This window comes from Oncorhynchus kisutch, linkage group LG20, assembly GCF_002021735.2.
Source record: "Oncorhynchus kisutch isolate 150728-3 linkage group LG20, Okis_V2, whole genome shotgun sequence".
Lineage (NCBI taxonomy): Eukaryota > Metazoa > Chordata > Actinopteri > Salmoniformes > Salmonidae > Oncorhynchus > Oncorhynchus kisutch.
The window spans coordinates 26,968,480-26,995,713 of NC_034193.2; the positions used below are offsets into that span (position 1 = coordinate 26,968,480).

The 27,234-nt window shown below is 42.7% G+C and overlaps 1 protein-coding gene and 1 long non-coding RNA gene across 3 annotated transcripts; one reads left to right on the forward strand and one right to left on the reverse strand.

Annotated features, from left to right (window-relative positions):
• Positions 1-692: 692 nt before the first annotated feature.
• Positions 693-23,922, reverse strand: kcnj19b (potassium inwardly rectifying channel subfamily J member 19b). Its single transcript, XM_020453281.2, has 3 exons — positions 22,808-23,922; positions 3,178-3,394; positions 693-2,397 (listed from the first exon to the last, which is right to left on the reverse strand). Exons 1-3 carry the CDS (start codon positions 23,474-23,476, stop codon positions 1,676-1,678), a joined length of 1,608 nt encoding a protein of 535 aa, XP_020308870.1. The 5' UTR covers positions 23,477-23,922; the 3' UTR covers positions 693-1,675.
• LOC109865203 (uncharacterized) lies at positions 17,726-27,234 on the forward strand. Of its 2 annotated transcripts, none has more exons than XR_002251539.2 (4): positions 17,726-17,832; positions 25,450-26,195; positions 26,348-26,475; positions 27,098-27,234. It is a non-coding gene; the product is annotated as an uncharacterized LOC109865203 (long non-coding RNA). The 2 variants fall into 2 exon arrangements; XR_004204545.1 differs by having other exon boundaries at positions 25,450-25,570.

A 27,234-nucleotide genomic window follows, 5' to 3' on the forward strand; every position in this document is an offset into this window, starting at 1 on the left:
TCCTCCTGCATGACAATGCCACCAGCCATACTGCTCGTTCTGTGCGTGATTTCCTGCAAGACAGGAATGTCAGTGTTCTGCCATGGCCAGCGAAGAGCCCGGATCTCAATCCCATTGAGCACGTCTGGAACCTGTTGGATCGGAGGGTGAGGGCTAGGGCCATTCCCCCAAGACATGTCCGGGAACTTGCAGGTGCCTTGGTAGAAGAGTGGGTTAACATCTCTCTCTCCATGAGGAGGGGATGCACTGCAGTACTTAATGCAGCTGGTGGCCACACCAGATATTGACTGTTACTTTTACCTTTGTTCAGGGACACATTATTCAATTTCTGTTAGTCACATGTCTGTGGAACTTGTTCAGTTTATGTCTCAGTTGTTGATCATTTTCAAGTTTGGAATTGTACACATAAATGTTGGTAATAATAATAATAATGTTGTTACAGTTGATAACAAGATAAAGAAAGTGGCCAAAGGGTCACAGGCTGAGTGCAAAATACTTTCATTTAAATGGAAGTTGTTGAATCTTGTTATGTTAGTACAAATATTTACACATGCTAAAATAAATGCATTTGACAGTGAGAGGACATTTCTTTTCTTGCTGAGTTTAGATGTTCCAAAGGTCTGCATCATAGATGCTAAATGTGTTTATGTTAATTAACGGTCAATTACCGTGAGACCAGCAGTTATTTGCTTGACAGTCACTAGCTGACAACATTTCATGACCACCACAGCCCTAAATAGGACTAAACCAAATCAAACTTGATTTAAAGTTCATTTGAAGTTTGATATGATTCAGTCCTATTCTTTAAAAGTTACATCTCCTTCAAATGTGGATATTTGGATGCTTTGACAACCAAACTCAATTCAACGTTACTAAATAGCATTACATTTTAAATCAACCAGAGCTTGAAAACCTAGGGCTATTGCAATGTCTAATTTTAGTTGAATTCTTGGTTGAATTGAAACAATAGCTGTTGCAAATGCTATATAGCCTAAATAAATACCATAATTGATGATATATGAGTGATATATTATGGTCTCATTTAATTTGTCCTGTTAAACCTACCCTTTGGATTGACTTTGATAGCAACAGTGAATTTATTTAGTTTTCAAGTGGAGATCTCTCAACAATCATTCTCAATCACATAGCACATTGGTAATAGTCAGTGACAAATATCTTAGCTAGGTAGAGCTGCGCATAGCTAAAACTCTAGATGGGAGACCAAAAGGTAGCTGTAGATTGATCAATTCTCCAGCAGGAAGTGCTACCTAACATATAGTTTTTTTTCTGATAGTGGATATAACGTTAAAGATCTGACATTGTTTTAAAGGTACAAATTCAAAGTATTTTATACAAGGTTTGTCTATGTGGAAATGTGGTTAGCATGATAACATAATCCTGTGGTAGAAATTTCCCGTTGATAACTTTTTCAAATCCACTGTATTTTCCACAAAGATTCCACGTCACAATATGTTGTCAAATTACTTTGAATCAACATTTATTCAACCAGTTAAAATAGCCATAAACGGGTAAAAGTCATCACAGTAGTCTAATTTCCTGTTGAAAACCGCGTTACCCATTAAGCATTGCTTTCTATATCTATTTAGAGTTTTTGGGAATCTGTTTGTTTTCGGTGATTAATAGTCATTTCACGGTCAATGGTCCACGGTCAATATCAGCGGTCAGCGTTCATTCGGCGCAGTTTGTCAGGCAGGTTATCCTCCGGCCACCCCCCACCCACAGGCAAAGGGATTTGGACAGGGGTCGGATTTGGAGCCGGGATGGGGCTCAGGGCAGGGGGAAGTCTCCACTTCTCCTGCTCCCCAAATGAATGAGTCAGACTGTCTCCAATACCTGGACCCCCATCTAGTGCCTTAAGCTGGAGCTTCTCCTCCACCTTCCCCTGGCCTAAGCCCCCAGGGATGGAGCTGGAGACCAGATTCTGGACCCCCAGGGGCAGACTCCCCTGGTCACCCCTGCTAGAGGCCTTGTCCCCAGGCTGGGCTCCTCCAGTCTTCACCCTCGTTCGGAGGTCCTCCTTGTAAGAGCTCATATGCTGTAACTTGCTGGGCAGCCTCCCCATCGCTTGTTCCTGGGTAGCCTCTCCATGGTCGGCAAAGTCCACTGACAGCATCCTCTCCCTGCGGCCCCGGCTCTGGCCCACATTCCCCAGGGGAGGGGAGGTGGGGACGCCTGGTGGAGGGTTGGGGGAAGTCAGGGAGATCTTCTCCTCGTGCTCCTTGATGCTGTAACGGGGAGTGTTGACCTCGAAGGTGTTGTGGAACTGGGAGTAGTCAACCCGGAAGAAGCCCTCCTCCAGGGACATGACGGGCAGGAAGCGGTGGCCCCACAACACCTCGTCCTCTGTGTAGGAGGTCCGTGCCTGACACGTCATACCTGGGACAAAGGGAAGAGGAGGGAGGGAGGGAGAACGAGTAGATGGGGAAAACAGAGAACAGATGGGAAGATAAGGAGAAAAACAGAGGTTAAAGAGAATGAGAGGTACATAGAAGACAAGGAAAAAAGAAGTACACGGAGACAAGGGGAGGGAAAGACGAAGAGAGAAATAGAGCGAGAGGGAGAAGGAGAAGTGTCGGAGAACGACGACAGCGATAAAAAATTATTTATCAAATAATTATTAATCGAATATCATCTAATATTTAAAGATAAATGTGATATTCTCTTAAATATTTGATTTGATTATACTGGGAATGGTAGTCCTCGTATTTCGCCTCAAAGGAATGGAGAAATATTGATTTATTGTTTTTAAAACAAAATACATACAAGACTACAAAATATACATTATACAGATGAATTAAAGAGACAATTTGAAAAACAATGAAACCACTCTCAAAATCATAGCTAGAGATACAGTATGAATACAAGGACTGACCATCCAGTCATTAGATCAAAATGATTGTTTTAACTGTGTTTTGAGCATAGATTTTAAATAGAGGTTTGAAGCTATAAAGTGTTTGTTTACAAACAATGGAGAAAACAAGCTGATATTTTGGGTTCAGATGGGGTAAGGCAGTTGAACTAAACCCATGAGCCATTTACTGTATATTCTTCCATCAATGGCTATATATCCTTATATAGCCAAGTCCAGAAATAGATGTACCAATCCCAGAATGCCCCTTTAAAGAACAGATTGAATGAAAGAAAGAGTGCTTTTACCAGTGGTTTCCACAATGCCCTCCAGGATGACCACGATCTCAAACTCCTCGTTCATGAGCGAACGCTGGGACAGGTCAAAGAAGGGACTCTTGGGATTGATCTCGTGGCAGATAGTCAGAGGGGACACCAGGAAGAGCTGGTCGGCCCCCGTCCCAAATCCTACATCTAGCTCACACTGGTCCAGGGGTAGAAACTCCCCCTCCGGAGTCTGACGAGACTGGGGAAACAAAAGTGTGTGGCACATGGTATGCCTGTAAGAGGAGGGATGTTGTGTAAGAAACTGCATACTGCAATACTGTGATATGGTGGAAACTCAGTACTACTGTACAGGGATTCAATCATTTTCAGGAGAAGATACTATAGCATTTTCCCTCATGCCTCTGAACTGTTGACAGACTTCATATCTGTGACAGTGACGCATAGTGAATTGTGCATAGACCTATCAAATGTGTAATTGTCTGAAGAGTCACAATGACAACCCTGGGATCCCGGTTACCGTTTTTAATCCATACTACTGTATATGCCTTACAGATGCTTTCAGATCTATGAGTAGCTATCGTATAAAGAAGGGTCTAGAAGAGGGGGTAGGGGAAAGTGGTTCATTTTGTCTTATAAACCAAATTTTCAAAGTGCAAGACTGAATCAGATAAAGACGGATCCCCTACTCCATTTCCTCTTCAGTGTAGCAATTACTAAGGACTTAAAATCAGCTCTGTAAACTGCATGAAGGAAGATAACTATTTCGGAAACTCGAAAAATTATCACTGTGGAAATGAAGACAATTGATTTCCTAAAATAACTTTACACGACCCATTGTGCTGCTTACAACTAACACATTTACTTTCGGCTTATAGCGCTGGGTTCCTATCGTTCTCCCAAACTCTCCGGTAGCGTGCTCTAGCACCGAGAGCCTGGCCTCTTTGACGAGACTGCCGGGAGGACCACAGATGGCGAAACAGACTGCGATTCTTATTCACAGCGTTGTTGGGGACAGAAGGGTGCGACATTTCACAGGAAGGAGTCTGTACCCACGGTTCCCTCATCGCCTTGGCTTGGAGAAGCTGTTTTTTCCCCCTAGTATCTTCACATTTTAGTGCCAGGCACCTATGGTGCATCATTAAAATGGCCTACAGCAACTGGAGGAGGCAGTGTGCAAGTTACATGTTTACAGGCAATGTTCCTGTTATGGTCCTGGGGTGAGCACTTAACCTGAACAACATGCAAGGGTCGTACCCACTTTAAACACATAAACCCTTTATAAGTACAAATAAGTACTAGGCAAATGTCATGTCAATAACTGGCCTGCTAATGTTTGCAGCTCCTACTCTCTTCAACGACACCACGCCAAGCATGCCGGCTTTGTGAGAGTGAAAAGTTACACTTCCAGTGTAGCAAGTAAAAAAATTAAATATAGAAAAAAATGTAAATATGCGCTTATAATGTGAAGAAATAGCCTAATAGTTTATCAACATTTTAAGCTAAACTTTCTGATCTGTTGTGTCATTTTCATTGCTTCAAATTTTTGTTTTACTTTGGGATTCATCCCATTCCACAACTGTCCCAGACTATGTTCGGAATATTTATTTCTAACACAGAATAGAATAGGTCAACTTTTGCACTATGGGGGACAGTAGGTTGACATAGGCTAGTGATTTTGCTGTTTGTTAGGCCTAATCATGTTGTTGGCTGGCGAAAAGTAAACGTGGACAGTTCTTCCAGTTCTTCGGAATTGGATAAGGGCGTGCGCAGTTGTGTCACAGATGTGTCTGTCTTCCCTTGTAGCCTGTGAGAAAGACCTGATCATGTGACGGAGAGCCATTTGAGTGAGAGGTGCTTTGGAGCTTGCAGCTGGGAGAAGGGAATATAGTTATTATATTCAGCCCAGGGGCACCACGGCCACTGTCCGCAGATGGGGTGGATTTTTTTCGGGGGCATTACAAAGGGGGCACACAAAGGGGATGCAGCCAGGAAATTCTAGGCATTATCAAATGCTTGTCAAATTGTGAATGAGAGACTGTATAAATACACAAGGGATAATGGTGAAGATGGTTGACACCTGGAGGGTGGGGTGGAGACAATCACAAAGGCAGGTGAAACAGATCAGGGTGTGACACTATCACGTGCTTGTCAGATTGTGAATGAGTGACTGATGAAGTGTGTACAGCCTGCGCAAAAAAACTAAGCAGAGCTCATGCCTTCCAATGCAACTCCACCAGTGGCTTGTGGGGTATGTGTAGAAGACAGGAGATGCTAAATGTGTTTATGTTAATTAACGGTCAATTACCATGACAGTTATTTGCTCGGCTGATGAAATCTCATGACCACCACAGCCCTAATTGAGAGTGGGCAAAAAGTGAGAGACAAAAGAGAAAGACAGAAAGGGGACGTGTGCAAAGCCACACTCTTCATAAGTCTTCCCTCTTCAAAGTAAATCCATCAAGCAGTGGTTCCCAACCTTTTTCGGTTACTCTACCGCCAACTGAATTTTGCTCCGCCAGGAGTACCCTAGAAGTACCCTCTGATGTGCATTGTACCAGTAGGCCTACGGTCTCACGAGTCTTATCAAGTACCCCCAGAGGTCCCGGTACCCCTGGTTGGGAACCACAGCTATAAAACCAACACACACAACACATCTCCCTCCAAGGATTCCCGGATGTAACTACTAAAAAGATTAGGGAAAACCAGACAGCTGTGGCCCTCAGATCCCTATTATACCTGTGCCATTATCATAGCAGGGAATCCAATTCAATATTTAGTTATTTCGACATTCCCAGTCATGCTTCCCATGGCTTTTCATTCCCCTACACCAGAGGGGCATTCTTTAATGGCTGTCAGTTGATCAGTTCACCCACAGTGAACAAAATGATTGCTATATCTTCTCTGTAATGTGACCATTTATGGTGCATTTATGGTCTTAACAGGGTTTGAATGCACCTCACAGAGATGATATGTAGTGATCTGTGACCACCTCAACACTGTATATTTGAGCCCCCCTGTCACGTTTACTCCCTCTCCGGCCTCCTGATTATTTCGCATACCAGCGCCTCATGACACTCACCTGGACTCCATCACCTCCTTGATTATCTTCCCTATATCTGTCACTCCCCTTGGTTCTTTCCACAGGTGTAATTGACTCTGTTTTCATGTCGGTGCGTTGTTTGTGTTACGTGTTTACTGTTTCATTTATTTATTAAAAAATTAATTCCCTGAACTTGCTTCCCGACTCTCAGTGCACACGTTACACCCTGTAGATGATGTGCCTATTGAGATATTATGATATTCATATAATATTGTGATATTGAGTATAAGCATCTTACAGGCAAGCTGACATTGTATGTGATCTCCACTCAAAATATATTGTCTTGAGTGCCATGGTGGAAATGAATGTGGCCTTGGACAAGAACTTGAAACAGAGTCCATGCTTCAGACAAATCTAAAAAAAAGTTAGCATATCCTAAGGTTTAATCCAACTGAGTTTGAGTCAACTTGAAAGCATAAAAACAGTAAGCAGGTGATTCTGATATGTACAAAATTTAGCAAATTTATTGAAACATTTATCACATTAACATAGGTATTCCGACCCTTTACTCAGTACTTTGTTGAAGCACCTTTGGCAGCGATTACAGCCTGTATTTAGGGAGTTTCTCCCATTCTTCTCTGCAGGTCCTGCAGAAAATAGCACAGCTATTTTCAGATCTCGCCAGATATGTTCGATCGGGTTCAGGTCCGGGCTCTGGCTGGGTCACTCAAGGACATTCAGAGATTGTCCCGAAGCCCCTCCTGCATTGGCTGTGTGCTTAGGGTTGTTGTCCTGTTGGAAGGTGAACCTTCACCCCAGTCTGAGGTCCTGAGGGCTCTGGAGCAGGTTTTCATCAAGGATCTCTCTGTATTTGGCTCCGTTCATCTTTTCCTCGATCCTGACTAGTCTCCCGGTCCCTGCCTCTGAAAAACATCCCCACAGCATGATGCTGCCACCACCATGCTGATAGGGATGGTGCCAGGTTTCCTCCAGATGTAATGCTTGGCATTCAGGCCAAAGAGTTCAATCTTGGTTTCATCAGACCAGAGAATCTTGTTTTTCATGGTCTGAGAGTCCTTTAGGTGCCTTTTAACAAACTCCAAGCAGGCTGTCATGTGCCTTTTACTGAGGAGTGGCTTCCATCTGGCCCCTCTACCATAAAGGCCTGATTAGTGGAGTGCTACAGAGATGGTTGTCCTTCTGGAAGTTTCTCCCATTTCCACAGAGGAACTCTGGAGCTCATTCAGAATGGCCATTGGGTTTTTGGTTCACCTCCCAAGGCCCTTTTTAAATATATATTTTTTTATTGAACCTTTATTTATTTTCTTCCCCAATTGCTCAGTTTGGGAGGGCAGACAGCTCAAGGAATAGTCTTGATGGTTTCAAACTTCTTCAATTTTAGAATGATGGAGGCCCCTGTGTTCTTGGGGACCAGACATTTTTTGGTACCCTTCCCAGATCTGTGCCTCGACACAATCCTGTCTCGGAGCTCTACGGACTATTCCTTCGACCTCATGGCTTGTTTTTTTCTCTGAAATGCACTGTCAACTGTGGGACCTTATATAGACAGGTATAGACAGGTGTGTGCCTTTCCAATCAATTGAATCAATTGTCCAATCAATTGAATTTACCCCAAGTGGACTCCAATCAAGTTGTAGAAACATCTCAAGGATGATCAATGGAAACAGGATCAACCATTAGCTAAATTTTGAGTCTCATAGCAAAGGGTCTGAATATCTATGTAAATAAGGTATTTCTGTTTTTTATGTTCAACAAATTAGCAAACATTTCTATAAACCTGTTTTTACATTGTCCTTGTGGGTTATTGTGTGTAGATTGATGAGGAAAAAATTATATTTAATACATTTTAGAATAAGGCTGTAACGTAACAAAATGTAGAACAATTCAAGGGGTCTGAATACTTTCAGAATACACTGTATATTATTGATCGACTGACCATGGCTTCTCAAGTCGCCCAGTACTGCAAAAAAAGAAACATACACAAGTTTTTCCCAACTGTCAATCTTTCTTTCTCTTATCTTTCATTGTCTCACACTCTTCTTGAATACTGTTTGAATACATTCAGTAATCACTGATCTGTATGTGACAGGACAAGAGAAAGCAAAGGTTCCAGCCTACTGCTTTCATCAATCCTACAAAATCAGGAAGCTTCAGGGAAGGGAGGATAGATTTTTTTTCATGATGATTTTTTAAATGATTCAAAGAGACATTTCCATCATGAGAGGTTCGTGTACTGTAGTACTACTCCTTGTTTGTATGACAGGGATCAAGCTGTCTCATAAGTGCTACTATATACTGTACTAACCAAATGTAATGTTTTTGTGCTAGAGAGAGTTAGTCACTCGCCTCTGCACCACAGAATCATAGGATTCATTCTATCCGAAAGTATATGAAGATACTTCAAAGATTTGGGATTGATTCAAAATGTAATTAAAGCTCCAGGACCATTCATTAAAAGTCAATGACTAGTAATCCATTTCAATATGTACTGGGGTGTCTGAGACTTTATGCACCAATTATATAATTGTATCTTTCCTGTCAGGCTATCCAATTTGTTTCATAGCCTAAAAGTGCCGGGCAAATCATGCATGTCAAATACAAGAGAGGTGAAAGTACATGGTGATGTGCGTGTGTGTGTGTAAGAGCGAAAATATCCAAGTCCTCTTATGACTTACGATCCACACAGTCTTCGTGATTTTCTCACACTTTATGGTTGCCATGTTGCCATATATTATATGGCTGCGTCAATAGGATTCATGGTAAAAAAAAAAAAATCATTCAGTACATACTTTCCTATCCCAAACAATCTACAAGAGCAGAGTATTTTTTTATCTACCAGTTGGTGCTGAAATGGAGACAAATATGCATAGATGGCTTTTTTTCATTGATATCTATATTCTAAACCTGATCTCTTGATGTATTCGATTGAGTCTGTCGAAAAAACTCCTAATTAAAAGGTACACCATATTTAAAGGGAGGCCTTAAGATAAATGTACTGAAAAACGCATTGAATGAAAACTCCATCAGAAAATCTGTTGGCCAGCAAGTGGGAGGGTTTTCAGCAGTTGAATGAAATTTATTCAGAGCACGCAAGGTAGCCACACCTGCAAAGCCTGTTTACGCACCTTCATAAGGTAAGTCTGAATACCAACAACTGAAAAGTGTGTAGGAAAGTCGAAATTTCCTCAATTGGAATCAGGCCCAAAATGAACAGCAGGTGAATAGCACGCTATTCTCATGCTTAAGATCAAGGTTAGAATACGCATAGAGAGAAAAGTGCATAAAAAGGGAATTCCATTCCTTTTACAAGCACTTAACTCAGGTTGGAATCGGGGCACATGTGAATAGGAACTATAAACATAGTGTTTTTGCATTAGTGTTTATCCACCTATTTACCCACAATGCTGAGGGTTTACAGTGCCTTGCAAAAGTATTCATACCTTTTGGATTTCTTCCCATTTATTGTGTTACAACATGGGATTAAAATGGACTTAATTTAAAATACTCTGTAATGTCAAAGTGGAAGAATTATATATATATATATATATATATATATACAGTGGGGCAAAAAAGTATTTAGTCAGCCACCAATTGTGCAAGTTCTCCCACTTAAAAAGATGAGAGAGGCCTGTAATTTTCATCATAGGTACACTTCAACTATGACAGACAAAATGTGAAAAAAATTCCAGAAAATCACATTGTAGGATTTTTTATGAATTTATTTGCAAATTATGGTGGAAAATAAGTATTTGGTCAATAACAAAAGTTTATCTCAATACTTTGTTATATACCCTTTGTTGGCAATGACAGAGGTCAAACGTTTTCTGTAAGTCTTCACAAGGTTTTCACACACTGTTGCTGGTATTTTGGCCCATTCCTCCATGCAGATCTCCTCTAGAGCAGTGATGTTTTGGGGCTGTTGCTGGGCAACACGGACTTTCAACTCCCTCCAAAGATTTTCTGTGGGGTTGAGATCTGGAGACTGGCTAGGCCACTCCAGGACCTTGAAATGCTTCTTACGAAGCCACTCCTTCGTTGCCCGGGCGGTGTGTTTGGGATCATTGTCATGCTGAAAGACCCAGCCACGTTTCATCTTCAATGCCCTTGCTGATGGAAGGAGGTTTTCACTCAAAATCTCACAATACATGGCCCCATTCATTCTTTCCTTTACACGGATCAGTCGTCCTGGTCCCTTTGCAGAAAAACAGCCCCAAAGCATGATGTTTCCACCCCCATGCTTCACAGTAGGTATGGTGTTCTTTGGATGCAACTCAGCATTCTTTGTCCTCCAAACACGACGAGTTGAGTTTTTCCAAAAAGTTATATTTTGGTTTCATCTGACCATATGACATTCTCCCAATCTTCTTCGGGATCATCCAAATGCTCTCTAGCAAACTTCAGACGGGCCTGGACATGTACTGGCTTAAGCAGGGGGACACGTCTGGCACTGCAGGATTTGAGTCCCTGGCGGCGTAGTGTGTTACTGATGGTAGGCTTTGTTACTTTGGTCCCAGCTCTCTGCAGGTCATTCACTAGGTCACCCCGTGTGGTTCTGGGATTTTTGCTCACCTTTCTTGTGATCATTTTGACCCCACGGGGTGAGATCTTGCGTGGAGCCCCAGATCGAGGGAGATTATCAGGGGTCTTGTATGTCTTCCATTTCCTAATAATTGCTCCCACAGTTGATTTCTTCAAACCAAGCTGCTTACCTATTGCAGATTCAGTCTTCCCAGCCTGGTGCAGGTCTACAATTTTGTTTCTGGTGTCCTTTGACAGCTCTTTGGTCTTGGCCATAGTGGAGTTTGGAGTGTGACTGTTTGAGGTTGTGGACAGGTGTCTTTTATACTGATAACAAGTTCAAACAGGTGCCATTAACACAGGTAACGAATGGAGGACAGAGGAGCCTCTTAAAGAAGAAGTTGCAGGTCTGTGAGAGCCAGAAATCTTGCTTGTTTGTAGGTGACCAAATACTTATTTTCCACCATAATTTTCAAATAAATTCATTAAAAATCCTACTATGTGATTTTCTGGATTTTTTCCCTCATTTTGTCCGTCATAGTTGAAGTGTACCTCTCATCTTTTTAAGTGGGAGAAATTGCACAATTGGTGGCTGACTAAATACTTTTTTGCCCCACTGTACGTGTCATGACTAATGACTGGTTTCAAACAGGTGTTCCCTCACATGTACTTCATGTACTTCACTCCAATATTTAGCCCCTCCCCTCAGGCAGGTACTATATGGTCCCTACGTGTAAGCCAGACAGGTATAGGCACTAGTTCATTCCCATTTCCATCAAATACATAAACAGCAATAAGTTTAGCTGAACTGTGTTTGTACACCACTGACAAAATAACGGAATGGGCAATGTATTATGTATGTAGCTGTATGAGAAGTGTACAATGTGTAAGGTTAACTTGCTATGTATGTATTATGTTGAATGTGTACAGTGTCTATTTTGTATACTGCAGTACTATCTGTTGAAGACAATTTTCCCCTTGGGCACATTAAAGTTAATCCTATAGTATGTTATTGGAGAGGACACAATACCTGCAACAACTGCTGTGGCAACTCAGCCTTGATGAAGTGTTTGGAACTTGTGCACTCAACACAGATTCTCTCACAGATTCTGTCTTGTTACTGGACTGGACAATGTTGGTAGTGATTAATGTTTAAGGTCAAAAGGGGAATATTAGTTCTATATTGTATAAGGAGAGTGATGGTAGCCCTTGCTTGGGAATAGTATCATAGTCAAAGATGTAGTGGTAAAAAAAAGGTATACAGTGGCTCCAGTATTTATGCTGCAGTAGTTTATGTGTCGGGGGGCTGGGGTCAGTTTGTTATATCTGGAGTACTTCTCCTGTCCTATTCGGTGTCCTGTGTGAATCTAAGTGTGCATTCTCTAATTCTCTCCTTCTCTCTTTCTTTCTCTCTCTCGGAGGACCTGAGCCCTAGGACCATGCCCCAGGACTACCTGACATGATGACTCCTTGCTGTCCCCAGTCCACCTGGCCATGCTGCTGTTCCAGTTTCAACTGACCTGAGCCCTAGGACCATGCCCCAGGACTACCTGACATGATGACTCCTTGCTGTCCCCAGTCTACCTGGCCATGCTGCTGCTCCAGTTTCAACTTCCACCTGACTGTGCTGCTGCTCTAGTTTCAACTGTTCTGCCTTATTATTATTCGACCATGCTGGTCATTTATGAACATTGAACATCTTGACCATGTTCTGTTATAATCTCCACCCGGCACAGCCAGAAGAGGACTGGCCACCCCACATAGCCTGGTTCCTCTCTAGGTTTCTTCCTAGGTATTGGCCTTTCTAGGGAGTTTTTCCTAGCCACCGTGCTTCTCCACCTGCATTGCTTGCTGTTTGGGGTTTTAGGCTGGGTTTCTGTACAGCACTTTGAGATATCAGCTGATGTACGAAGGGCTATATAAATAAATTTGATTTGATTTGATTTGATTTCTTCACATTTTATTGTGTTACAAAGTGGGATTCAAATGGATTGAATTGCAATTTTTTTTGTCAGCAATCTACTCAATATAGTGTGTAATACTGTATCATACTGGAAGAAAAATTCTAACATTTATAAAAGATTCATACAAATTAGATAACTAAAATATATATATGTCAAAAGCTGCACTGAAGTCTAACAAAACAGCCCCCACCATTTTTTTATCATCAATTTCTCTCTGCCAATCATCAGTCATTTGTGTAAGTGCTGTGCTTGTTAAATGTCCTTCCCTACAAGCATGCTCAAAGTCTGTTGTCCATTTGTTTACTGTAAAATAGCATTGTATCTGGTCAAACACAATTTTTCCCAAAAGTTTACAAAGAGTTGGCCGTCTTTTTGAGCCAGTAAAGAGGGCTGTACTATTCTTAGGTAGCGGAATGACTTTTGCTTTACCTCCCGCCTGAAGGCACAACATTTCTAATAGGCTTAAATTGAAGATATGGCAAATAGGAGTCCATTCAAGTTGTTAGACCCCGGTGGCTTGTCATTGTTGATAAACAACGATAATTTTTTCACCTCTTCCACACTCACTTTAAGGAATTCAAAATTACGTGTGTGTGAAAAAGCCCCATAAAATAATGTATCTTTCGTCTCTCTGTGTTTCATCATTTTCACTAAATTCGCAAGCGGCTGAATGTATCTCAGAGCGAGTGAAACAGTGCCCCTCTGTCTCTGTATGTGTTGGCCATCTATCTGATGCTGTCTGGTGCAAAAGAGTATGACATTGTTGCCGATCGTAGTATTGAACGCCAGGAAAGCCTGCAAGCATTTAGACTCCCTTGATAATAAAAAAACAATAATAATAGCCAATTAGCCTTGAGCTAAACTGAGTGAGCTCAACTGTGAATGGTTCTGGCGCACAAAAAAAAGTGTCAAGGGAAGCCAGTTTACATTTGGCTTCATTCCAATCACATCGCATGGAAAGCATACGAGCATATGATTTAAGATGGCGCCGGAGAAGAAGGCTGATGTTTTATGTGTCTCCAACCAATTGTGTTTTTGTTCGTTTCTTTGCCTTGTTTTTAACTTATTTTGTAACTTATTTTCTACGTAATGTTGCCGCTACGTCTCTCAGGACTGCAAGTACTCACCACGGACTGACAGAATCCTTTTTTTCCTTTAACGAATCTGACAAGCCCGACATGAATGATATACTTCTCTCCTGGGAACAGGCCCAGATCCCTGTGATTTGTGTGAAGAGAAGGCGTAGAAAAAGGGGCCAGCGGGCGGGCTGTCTTCTAAAGATTTGTAGGTGATCGAATAAACCCCCACTTCCTTCCATTTTGCTAGCAAACGTGCAATCTTTGGAAAATAAAATAGATGACCTATGAGGAAGATTAAACTACCAATCGGACATTCAAAACTGTAATATCTTATGCTTCACGGAGTCGTGGCTGAACGATGACACTATCAACAATACAACTGGCTGGTTATACCGGCAGGATAGAACAGCAGTTCTGTTTTACATACCACCACAGACTGAGGCTGGCACTAAGACCGCACTCAATGAGCTATATTCTATCATAGGCAAACAAGAAAACGCTCACCCAGAGGCGGCACTCCTAGCAGCCGGGGACTTTAAAACGTTTTATAAAATGTAATCAGCATGTTAAATGTGCAACCAGAAGGACCACCTTTACTCCACACACAGAGAAGCATACAAAGCTCTCCGTCACACTCCATTTGGCAAATCTGACCACAATTATATCCTCCTGATTCCTGCTTACAAGCAAAAAAGAAAGCAGGAAGCACCAGTGACTCGATCAATAAAAAAGTGGTCAGATGAAGCAGATGCTATGCTACAGGACTGTTTTGCTAGCACAGACTGGAATAGGTTCCGGGCTTCCTCCGATGGCATTGAGGAGTACACCACATCAGTCATTGGCTTCATCAATAAGTGCACCGATGACGTCGTCCCCACAGTGACCGTACGTACATACCCCAACCAGAAGCCATGGATTACAGGCAAAATCCGCACTGAGCTAAAGGCTAGAGCTGCCGCTTTCAAGGAGAGGGACTCTAACCTGGAAGCTTATAAGAAATCCCGCTATGCTGCCGCTTTCAAGGCGAGGGACTCTAACCTGGAAGCTTATAAGAAAGCTATAAGATAACCATCAAACATGCAAAGCGTCAATACAGGACTAAGATTGAATCGTACTACACAGGCTCTGACGCTCGTTGGATGTGGCAGGGCCTGCAAACCATTACAGACTACAAATGGAAGCACACCCGAGAGCTGCCCAGTGACATGAGTCTACCAGACAAGCTAAACTACATCTGTGCTCGCTTCGAGGCAAATAACACTGAAACATACATGAGAGCACCAGCTGTTCTAGAAGACTGTGTGATCACGCTCTCCGAACTGATGTGAGTAAGACCTATAAACAGGTCAACAATCACAAGGCCGCAGGGCCAGACAGATTACCAGGACGTGTACTGCGAGCATGCGTTGACCAACTGGCAAGTGTCTTCACTGACATTTTCAAACCTCTCCCTGTCCCGAGTCTGTAATAACAACCTATTTTAGACAACCATAGCTCCTGTGCCCAAGGTAACCTGCCTACATGACTACCAACCCGTTGCACTCACGTCTGTAGCCATGAAGTGCTTTGAAAGGCTGGTCATGGCTCACATCAACACCAATATCCCAGAAACCCTAGACCCACTCCAATTTGCATACCGCCCCAACAGATCCATAGATGATGCAATCTCTATTGCACTCCACACTTCCCTTTCCTACCTGGACAAAAGGAACACCTACGTAAGAATTGCTATTCATTGACTACAGCTCAGCATTCAACACCATAGTGCCCTCAAATCTCATCAATAAGCTAAGGACCCTGGGACTAAACTATTCCACTGCAACTGGATCCTGGACTGCCTAATGGACCGTCCCCAAGTGGTAAGGGTAGGTAACAACACATCCGCCATGCTGATCCTCAACACAGGGGCCCCTCAGGGGTGCATGCTCAGTCCCCTCCTGTACACCCTGTTCACTCATGACTCCACGGCCAGGCACAACTCCAACACCATCATTAAGTTTGCCGATGACACAACAGTGTTAGGCCTGATCACCGACAACGATGAGACAGCCTATAGGGTGGAGGTCAGAGACCTAGCTGTGTGGTGCCAGGACAACAACCTTTCCCTCAATGTGATCAAGACAAAGGAGATGATTGTGGACTACAGGAAAAAGAGGAGAGGTCACGCCCCCATTCTCATTGATGGGGCTGTATTGGAGGAGGTTAGGAGCTTCAAGTTCCTTGGGGTCCACATCACAAACAAACTAACATGGTCCAAGCACACCAATGCCAAGACAGTTGTGAATGGGGCACGACAAAATCTATTCCCCCTCAGGAGACTAAAAAGATTTGGCTTGGGTCCTCAGATCCTCAAAAGGTTCTACAGCTGCACTATCGAGAGCATCCTGACTAGTTGCATCACTGCCTGGTATGGCAACTGCTCGGCCTCCGACCGCAAGGCACTACAGAGGGTAGTGCGAACGGCCCAGTACATCACTGGGGCCAAGCTTCCTGCCATCCGGGACCTCTATCCAGGCGGTGTCAGAGGAAGGCCCTAAAAATGGTTGAAGACTCCAGCCACCCTAGTCATAGACTGTTCTCTCTGCTACCACACGGCAAGCGGTACCGGAGCGCCAAGTCTAAATCCAAGAGGCTTCTAAACAGCTTCTACCCCTAAGCCATAAGACTCCTGAACATCTAATCAAATGGCTACCCAGACTATTTGCATTGCCCCCCCTCTTTTACTCCACTGCTACTCTCTGTTGTCATCTACACATAGTCACTTTAATAACTCTACCTTCATGTACATATTACCTCAACTAACCACATTGACTCTGTACCGGTACCCCCCTGTATATAGTCTCGCTATTGTTATTTTACTGCTGCTCTTTAATTACTTGTTACTTTTATTTCTTATTCTTGTCTGTATTTTTTAAAATTGCATTGTTCGTTAGGGGCTCGTAAGTAAACATTTCACTGTAAGGTTGTATTCGGCGCATGTGACTAATAAAACTTGATTTGATACGTCATTGATAGAAACTTGTGCGTCTCGTTGTGTTCAAATCTCAAATTGTCCCTTTTCTAAATTAACAACGGACGGAGATAGGGATTTGGACTTCTGGTTCAACTTATTTCTCCATACTGGCTAATGATTATAATGGCGATTCTGATCCAACAAATGCATACATTGTGCCCCTGGCCTGAGAGAGGGGAAGTTCAATATGTAGCTAGATGTAGAAGGCTAACTTAACTACCTAACATTGCCCATGAAAGGAAGTTAGGCTAGCGAGCAAGCATTTTAGCCATGTAGCCTAGGACAACAAAAAATGAAAGTGTGCACTGTATGACAGAGTGATAGACAGTTTCGTCAACATGAAAGAGAAGAGGATGGCATTGGAGTTTCTCTACAGGTAGGGTGAGTGTCAACATGTTTTTTCTACTTGCACGAACGCGCGCACACACACACACAGAAATCAGAACCATGGACAGCCACATCATATTTAGTTTAGGTTAATTGAACTAAATCGTTTTTGTTGTCACTGTATTAGACTAAGCATAGGTGATTTGATGATGTTGAAATGTTGAAGTTGAAATGGTGCTGGAATAGTGGAGGCAGCACCTGTTTTCTTAGCAACTTGCGGTAACTCTCCCATGGGTCTAAATCAATAGTTGTTTAGTGGTCCGAAAATGTCGGAAACATTCACTCGCTTGACCATGCTGTAGGTCATGTAACTGTTTGTTACTTGCAATATACTTTGTAGCATAGGCGTAAATCCCAGGGGGGACACGACCCCCCCATCCAGGGAAAAATATTATTTATCCCCCCCAATATATCACTGTAAACATAACTATGTAATTTCAATAATATTAATAATATGCAATGAAAGCGCTTGTGCTGATTATAGACACTTAATAGCGCGTTTTTAAGTTTCAAAAGATTGCGACCCCCCACACTTTGCCTCGCAGTGGTTTGATCCACTGCCTCCCACCCCCCAGCCCTCTGCAGTGGCACATGATGCAGGTACTGTGCATGTGAGGGAATCTGACAGAGTCTGTCGTTGGTGGCTGACCTCCAGTAAGTAGTTCAAACAAAGGATATGTTAGACAGTTCTTTACTTTTACCACTTAATACAAGAAAACACATCTATAACCATCACCTGTCTTCCTTTCCACTGTATTAAATTACAAGCCACTCTTTATGTTAGCTAGCGGTTAGCTGATGTTTGCTAGCTAGCTATCTACAGTAACATCAACCAGTGTTTGCAGCTATTTGAATTTGAGTCAATGAGAGAAGTTAGCAATGCAATGTAGTGTTGCTTAGCTGGCAAGGTGACAGAGGGTTCGTGTCTACCGTCTGAAAGGCACTCAATGCACGCAACTAATGTGAGGTTAATCCAGTCAATCGCACCATAGCGATTTTGTTTTACGTTGGCAGGGTTCACACAATACAATAGCTGAATTTGCAGAGCTAGCAAGCAAACTAAAGCAAACATTAGCAAGCTAGCTAGTTCCTATTTCATTTATGTGGTGTCGTCAAAGATGGAATCTTTGCAATCGTCAGTTTATTCCAAGATCAGCATGCAGCTGTAGTGCTTCGAAGTCCCTGTGATAAGGTTAGCGATAAACAGAACTCCAAACTGAACAGAACTACACTCGACTAAATTGTCGCCAGGGAACTTTGAAGCACCTGTGTGCCGCTCTTGAAGAAAACTGACGATAGCAAAGATTATAGCAAACACCACAGAAACAAGACTGCTGCTCGCTAGCTCTGCAAATTCAGCTATTGTGGGAAGCCAGCCAATAGAAGACAAAAACATGAACTATATTAAAATTACAAAAGGTTGCAGCATACGTTGTGTAAATGGTGATCTCATACAGCTGTCAACCCCTGTCACTGCAATCCGTTTCACATTTGCTAGCTGACTAGCTCGCTACCTTATAGATCGAAGCCCATTATAGAATGATAGAAGATAATAGATGATAGAAGCCCATCTCCTACTGTAAATAACCTGCACACTGTGTGTGTGTGTGTGTGTGTGTGTGTGGCCAGCCAGGTAGAAAAATGGCTGAAATAATAAAAAAAGACGGACATCGGAGCATTATTCAGTACACCGAAACGCAAAGTTGGAACCCTAGTAGCCTAAAATCTCAAAGACTAGTTGATAAAATGTTCATAAGAAAGAAGTCAAATGCTAATGGGAATGTTTCATAATGATGTCATTAGGCAGAGCAGGCAACAGATGGCACACAGACAGCAGAGCTGGAGACAGACTGGCAGAGACAGGGAGTCTTTGTTTGGCAACATTTTGAACGGTTCTCTCTTTTTTTAGACTTGGAAAATAATTGGAAAATGCCATGGATACCCCCACTCTCAACTTAAACTGGTGACTGGCAATGGTAATGCTGTTGTGATTGTGTAGTTTTGGGTACCGGTAGTTAGGAGTACGGCAAACACCTTATTTATTTTCTAGGGGACAGACTGTGAGTCAGTGAGGGTGGTGAAAGGGAAAGAGCCAAGGGACAGAGACTTCAGAGGACAGTGTCACCGCCAAGGCAGGACCAGGTGTCAACCTTGTTTCCAGCAGGACCAGTATCGGGGACAGTGGCAAAGCATTCTCCAGTTACCTCGGTGATGGCACAAAACCATATCAGCCACACCCACAATTTATAGAACCGCAAACTCTTGCCAAGTGTTGACGTTTCAAGAGAAATTGGTTTCACGATTTCCTCTGGCTACATTATAATCCATCAATAAGAGGAGTGTTGTGTTTTCACTGTAGACACTGTAGACAAGGACAAGCCTTTTAGAGGCCACACGGATGACAGTGGAAATTTATACCAGCTTTTGAAACATAGGGCAGAAGAGGATGATCCCATTGTACTGAAGTAGTTAACAGAGTGTACCACAATGTACACAGGCCCCAAAGCGCAGAAGGAAATTCTGAACATCATGGCCAATACAGTCATTCGAGGCATTGCAGCTGAGATTAGGTCTCTTCCGATTGTACAATTTTCAGTAATTGATGATGGTACTCAAGATGTCTCTGGTGCTGAACAGGAGAGTGTCTGCCTGCGTTATGTTGACCATGACCTTATCCTTCACAAGGAGTTTAAAGGGCGGAGACAACAGACAAGGGCATTGCGAAAGTGGCAACTGATGTGTTGTTGAGGCTCAATTTGCCCATGTTTGGCTTAGGTGAGCAGAGTTACGATGGTGCCTCAAACATGGCAGGAAAATACACAGGTGCACAGGAAATTGTGAGGAGGCAGCAGCCATTAGCCCTCTATGTGCATTGTGGTGCACACTGTGTAAATCTGATTACACAGGCTGGCTGCTCACCCTCCCCACTAATCCAGGATTCCTTTTCTTGGGTCCATCAGTTCGGTGTCCTCTATGGCCAGTCAGGAAAGTTTAAGAGGATGTTTGAATCAATTTCTACGTCCAAAGATACACATCTGACCACCCTGAAACCCCTATGTCCAACAAGGTGGACTGTGCGGAATACTGCTATTAGATCTGCGCTAGGGCAGTATGAGCGGGTACTAAGCAGCCTAGAGGAGATGGCAAAAACTGCATCCAAGACAGCTTCAACTGCCAGTGGCTTATTTGAGCACTTCAGTAAAGGCAAGACTATGTGGGGCCTCACACTTGCCTCTGCTGGTCTTGGAGAGCTTGAGTGCCTAAACATTTCACTGCAGAAGAAAACTCAGACTGTCTCTGGTATGCAGGCTACAGTCGAGTGTGTGCGGTCATCTCTTAGGGGCAAGACAAACGACGAAAGCTACCTTGCACTGTATGAGAAAGTAACAACATTGATTGACTCCATGGAATCCATTGAGACACACTCAAGATGATTTGCTGGCAAAGCAGTGGATCCACTTTTTTGACGTGTTGGATGGTGTGGAGGTTCAATTTGGCGAACGTTTTGAACAGGACAGTCTAAACATCCTGCAAAAGTTGGAAAGAGCGCTTCTCATGGGGGAGTTGGATGAGTCTCTAGATCAGTACCCTGAGCTGAACATAGATTCTCTTTCAGTGAAGTTGCCTCTCTTTCACAACAAATACCACTGTAGCAGCAGTGGAGAGGCAGCAGAGGTCCTCAGGAGGCGTCCAGTGGAGGTTGTTTGACCAAGTTGAGGTGCTGATCATAATTTTGTTTGTGGTGCCAGTGTCTTCGTGTGAGGATGAGAGGAGTTTCAGTGCACTTCGCAGGTTAAAGACTTGGCTTCGGTTTAGCATGGGCCAAGAGAGACTGAACGGCGTAGTTGTCTGTAATGTACATAAAGACAGGCTGGACAGTCTTGAGGGAAAATATCTGCCAGGAATTTGTTGGATCCATTGAAACCCGCAAACATATGTACGGTTCTTTTGTTCAGAAGTATGTATAGCAGTGGTTCTCATCCTTTTTGGGGTACTGGAACCCCTGCATATTTTGAGGCAAGGCAGGCAAGGTTTTGAGTGGTCCTCAGAGACCTCCACCCCCTCTATATTATATGTAAAGTTACTGGAATCTTTGTGGTATTGAATACGGTCATTACACTTTTTTATTTCACGGACCCCTTGCAATTACACTATAGGGACCCCTAGGAGTCGACAAACCCCTGTTTGAGAACCCCTGGTGTATAGTATTATATTTTATATTTTGTTTAGTAGTTTTCAGTTTTTAGTACATGACAGTACACTTACTAATTATTTATTTTATGTTATTTTATTTAAAATTGCACACTTTGTGTGACATACTTGTCCATAGCTGTTGTTTGAAGACTTGAGACACTGACTGAACAATAAAGAAGTATTTTTGAAGGATATTTTGGTTGATTTATTTGGGTTATTCATTGAAGTAGTTCTTTCGCTTTTAAAACTGTACTTATTTTGAGCTTTTTGTTCTTGTAAAGCTATTGTCATACACTCAGGCCAGTGGCATATATTTAATGACTATATAAATGTATCAGAAAAAGTCAAATCAATACTGAGACCAACTTTGTGATGGTTCTCAATGGAGATTATTTTAGATGAGATCGCACTATGTCCATTGTATTTACGAAAACTGCACCCATACAGTGTACAGTACCGTTGCCACCTACTGGACTTTCTTGGTATAGCTGGTTGTAAATACAAATACCTGCGTACATACTGGACTGATAAGGAACACTGCTATAACTATTAGTATTAGTAGTACTATAACGATTTAATCATTTGAACAAGTTGGGACAACCCTTCCAGTTAACTGCCTATCAATTATCCAGTAGTAGTAATTATGGTTCCTCAACATACATTTAACATATTACAACGTAGGCTGTGTTACATCACTACTTTTGGTGTCCCCCTGAGGAATTTCTCTTGAGAAAATGTAATATAATTCTCCCCTCCAAAGTTGATATCTGATTTTCGCCCCTGCTTTGTAGACTTCGCCGGACAAAGGTTGCTCTCCGGTTTTGTGATGAGACCAAGGTGTGGTTCAATTTATTCTATTGTATCTGCCTTAGGCCTATATATCACGGTCGCAAGGCATATGAACTATCAGGTTTTAGAGCAAACAACGCCATTATCACAACGAATAGGTTGTAATATGTTTTTTTTTCTGGCTTGGCTTCCCCAGTGATTTTCCCCACTCACTGCTACTGCAGTTCACAATCACACACTCAGACCACTACACACACAGAGAGAGAGGGAGAGTTATATCGATTTTATTAGTTCAATTTCGAACTAATTCCACTTTGATTCCAAAACACACATTGCAGCCTAAGGCAGTAATTGTAACCTGCCAGGACATATAATTTAGTGGCCCACAGGGAATTTAGTCGATACTGGAGGATAAAGTAATTTAAATGACTGAAAAGCCCTCATAGAAAACAATGGCCAAAACACAATTCATCCCTTGAATTGACTAAATAGGACCTTATTAACTGACCTAAAATCTGCTATACGTTTTGAGTTGTGCAACACACATTATGACGCACAGCAGTCACTTTACAATAGTATTGGCATAACATCCCAAATGGATGAGAGAAAAATGGCGGAGACGATTGGAACATTTTAAAACATTTACCTTGATAAGTTTGCACCTGATCTGGGCCGATACCATATGGCTGTTCCGCAGGTTCCCCACTCGGAACATGAGACACAACTTCCCGTCCCGTTGCGAGATAACCGCATCCTGGCTAAACATGAGAGTCTCCGCGCGCTTCTTTGGCTGGGACATCTTGATAAACATGCAGCCGATAAGAAATGCGTCCACTATAGAACCCAGGAGAGACTGGAAGAGAAAAAGAATAATGCCTTCCGGACACTTTTCTGTGATGTAGCGGTAACCATAGCCGATAGTAGCCTCTGTTTCAATGAAGAACAAGAAAGCGGACGGAAAGTTGTAGACGTTCGCGACGCACGGGGTGTATGACGAGTCGTGGCCTTGTGGTTTGATGTCACCACGGATGTAGGCTATTATCCACCACATAGATGCCATAACCAGCCAGGCTACCGTGTAGGTTAATATAAATATGAGTAGGTTCCACCGCCATTTCAGGTCGACTAGCGTGGTGAAAAGATCGGAGATATATCGACTTGTCTCCCCGCCAAGGTTACCATGCTGGACGTTACAGCGGCCGTTCTTCTCCACAAACCGCTGGCGCTTTCTCTTCACGGGTGCAGAGACAGTCATGTCCCGTTTGGTGTTCACTACCTCGTAGTCCTCGCCAAATTTCCTGCGTATCGCAGACATAATGAGCGATTTGCGCTGAACCAAATAGGCTTTACGCAGGCTTGGCACCACTATCCAAGAGATGCAATAATATTCACTTGCTCGTCATGAGATGATCCTGCACGTAGGTGAATTAATAGTGATAACAAAAAAGATACATCACAGTCCATAGATCAGTCGAATAAATACGCATTCCAGCATTTATTGACACCTCAGTCCTCGTTGGCCAACTTTTATGTAGTCCCGGGCTTCACATCGTTGTTGTGATGTGACACTATGACAGAAGCTCACTGAAACATGCAAATGATGCGTCCTTGAAAAACCAAAACGGATCCAAGCCGACTGTCCTCCTCCCGCGCCGGACACCACTCCATGCGTCGCATATTCTTCGGGCTCGCGCCACAAGCTGCTGCTGTCTGCTTGGGCACGCGTTCAGTCAGATGATAGACTGAAGAACTGCGGCACTTGCTGACAGATGTAGCCGATAGTGTGTTTGTCGCTGTAGGGGGAGGGAAGGGGGGGGGGGGTGAATTTGCCTCATTGTCCAACCCAATCAGGTATTATCAGAGAAAGTTACAAGTATAGCGCAAAGGACTTATGGTTCATTTTCTCACTGTGCTATCAATATAATATTATTTACCTAGGCCTAGAGGGTTCCGTGTGTGACATTTGCACGTAACTAATTCGGACATACAACAAAACAGCTTTACTTTGATACAGTCATGTTTATTCCCAAGGACCCTGCCTTTGATCCATAACTATTTAGTTCCCCCTAGTGATACGTGGTTGGAAGTGTAACTCTCGACCTGATAGGATATAGTGAAGCCTTTGCTTATGGAAGTAAATTAGAGACAGGCATGTAAAGGACGATTTGCGCATGTAAAATAAGAGTTGCACCTGTATAGCCCTAATCAGTTTTGTATTTGCAAAAGATATTTGCAAACATGTAACTTATTTTGAGAATAAATACAACAGCACTTGCAAGCATGTAACTTGATAGGTGAATAAATGCTATAAGATTTGCAAGCATGCAACTCAATCTGTGAATCAAAACTACATTTGCTAATCTGCACACTCAAGAGTTTTGTCTCTACTTTTAATTAAGAGCTGCTCTGCAAGCAAACTGCAGCAGAGAAAAACAAAGAGCTCTTGTGGGCAGGGCTTTTTCTTCCAACCAATCAGATGAGCTGTCATCATTCAGGAACGTGCTTTCAAACAGAGGTCCAGGGATCCAGTATGGGAGGACACTTTCCACACTGTTAAACATAGATCAAATTATTTAAAATGACTGAATGATATTCACAGAATTTGAAAGCTACATGAAGGTGTTGGTGAGGGAAATTAAGGGAACAATTAAAACAAGTGTTTCCACATAGCATAACCGCTCCAAAGCTGATGCTGTTTTGAGGAGAACAGGCTAGCTCCCTGTAAAATTAAGACAAGAGGGGATGGGGAAGAAGATTAGATGTTCAGTTGCTTCATCTGGCTGATGCCGTGCCTAGACGAGATGAGAGCCAACTGTTATTGAGATAGAATCTGAGAGATCTCCCCCTTTTATCTCGATAAGCTTGCTAAATGTCAACGTTGAACCAATGCAATGATATACATTTTATTGGCTTGCTATATGAGCTGCTTTTCCTGAAAATGTATATCTGATACATCTAGTCATGCATCTGCAGACACAGCGAGGAGGAGAAAAGCCTGCTTCGGGTGAGCTACCTAGAACAACATCAACTAGCTAGCTATACTATCAGATAGACATTTTCAGGAAAAGCATGGCTAGACATAGCTATCTGTAGGAACATTATTACTTGAAACCACCACATGCACATCATCTGTATCTTTGTTACATTTCATATGATGTTTTAATATATTTGTACCGTGTTGCTATCTGTCTCAAGATGTACAAATCATCAGCATGAAGAATACTGAATTCTGTTGAATTGTCAAGTGGACTGAATTCTCATGAAAATATTGTTGTGCCTCTCTTTCAGATCTGCTAAGCACACCTCTGCCTCTGCTAGCCACACAACCACTGCCTCCTGCTTGGCCCTGTCCAGGGGATGACAGTAAACAGGCCCACAGTGTTTCCCAAACCCCCTTTCTCACCCCCCAGTAATTATTTTGCAATAGCTTATGTTCTGTGGGGTTAGGGTCAACTTGTCTTATCTGGACAAAGCGTCTTAGAGTAGGAGTGCTGATCTAGGATCAGTTTTTCCTTTAAGATCATCATTAATCAAATTATATTGACTAGTGGGACCTGACCCTAGGTCAGCTCTCCTACTCTTGTGGCGTATTTCCATATTGGATTTACCCCAGTGCTTTACCCAAAAGGCTCAGACTTTTCGGGTTTCCATCTACGCGGGCCAGAACCTGTGTCTCACTGGGCCATGGCTCCAGCAGACCTGCTCTCAGTTGGGGCCAAAGCCAGGCCACTGGTACTTTTCAGCTAGCATTTACATAACTATGGCTAACTGAATTCTAACACCTCACAATGCAACTGTTTTGATTATGCAGAGGTTGTTGATTCTGCTCCTCACAAGTCCTCGCTTTCAGTCCTAGCTATGGAAACACAGTATCCCTAGTATAACATAAGGGTGTATACACTAGTGTAAAAATGGTGCTACAGTCGAAAAACAACATTGGATGCTTTGTGAATATGGGCCCTGGTGAAGTGTGTGATCTTAGGCATGCTCCCATGGCTCCAGCAAGACCTGCTCTCACTTGGGGCCAAAGCCAGGTCACTGGAACTTTTCAGCCCGCATTTACATAACAATGGCTAAATGAACTTTAACACCTTCTCACAAAGCAACTGTTTTGATGTAATGAGTCATTTTAGGCATGCTCCCACTAATCCCCCCACCCCCTTTCTCTCTGTGTCTCCCTTCCCAGAGGACCTGAGCCCCTGCTCGGGTTGGCGTTCCGACTGCAGCTATGGTCTTCTGGCCTGATATCACCGGGCGTGCTACCTTATCCTGGACCACTGCTAGAGTCCTCACTGTCAGTCCTAGCTCAGCCAGGTAGTCACTGTGCTTCTGCCTCTGCATTGCTTGGTCTTTGACATTTTAGGCTGGGTATCTGTAAAGCACTTTGTGAGTTGTTCAGGGCTGTCTTGATTAATGTGAGACAATAGTCATGCATTTGTAACAAGAACAGTGGTTTTTGTGTTGGGGTTGTATATCCTTTTTTTTTGCCAATGTGAATGTTTAGCTGATCTGGAGTGGACTACATCTGAATTGAAATTATTCCCAAGGATGACTAACATCCATCATTATCCATGAGTACCATACACATGCAATCCACCACCACTTTCTTTAATGAACACTCCTCCTCAATCTATTGTACATGGAACCATAAAGTTAATATTCACTTTTGTCAATAATAACTTCTACATATATTGGCATCATGCTTGAATTTAAAAAAATATTTTGACTTTATGGATGTTATGGGGGTGATGCTGTTGCTCATCAGATTTCATATTATCAAATCAAATTGTATTGGTCACATACACATATTTAGAAGATTTTATTGCGGGTGTAGCGAAATGCTTGTATGTAGAGATTTTGCCAATATGTCAACGTTATCAATTAGGAAAGATGGTGTTGTTCATAATAACAAGTTCATGACTGTTGATGTTCACAGGACCCTACTAATGCTATGTTGAACGAGCACCATGGACGGAGGGGGAGGAAAACAGACAGCTACTCTCTACCACACATTCACCAAGTCATGAACAATTTTTGCATTTTCTAAAATAAATGTGTAATACATTTTGTTCA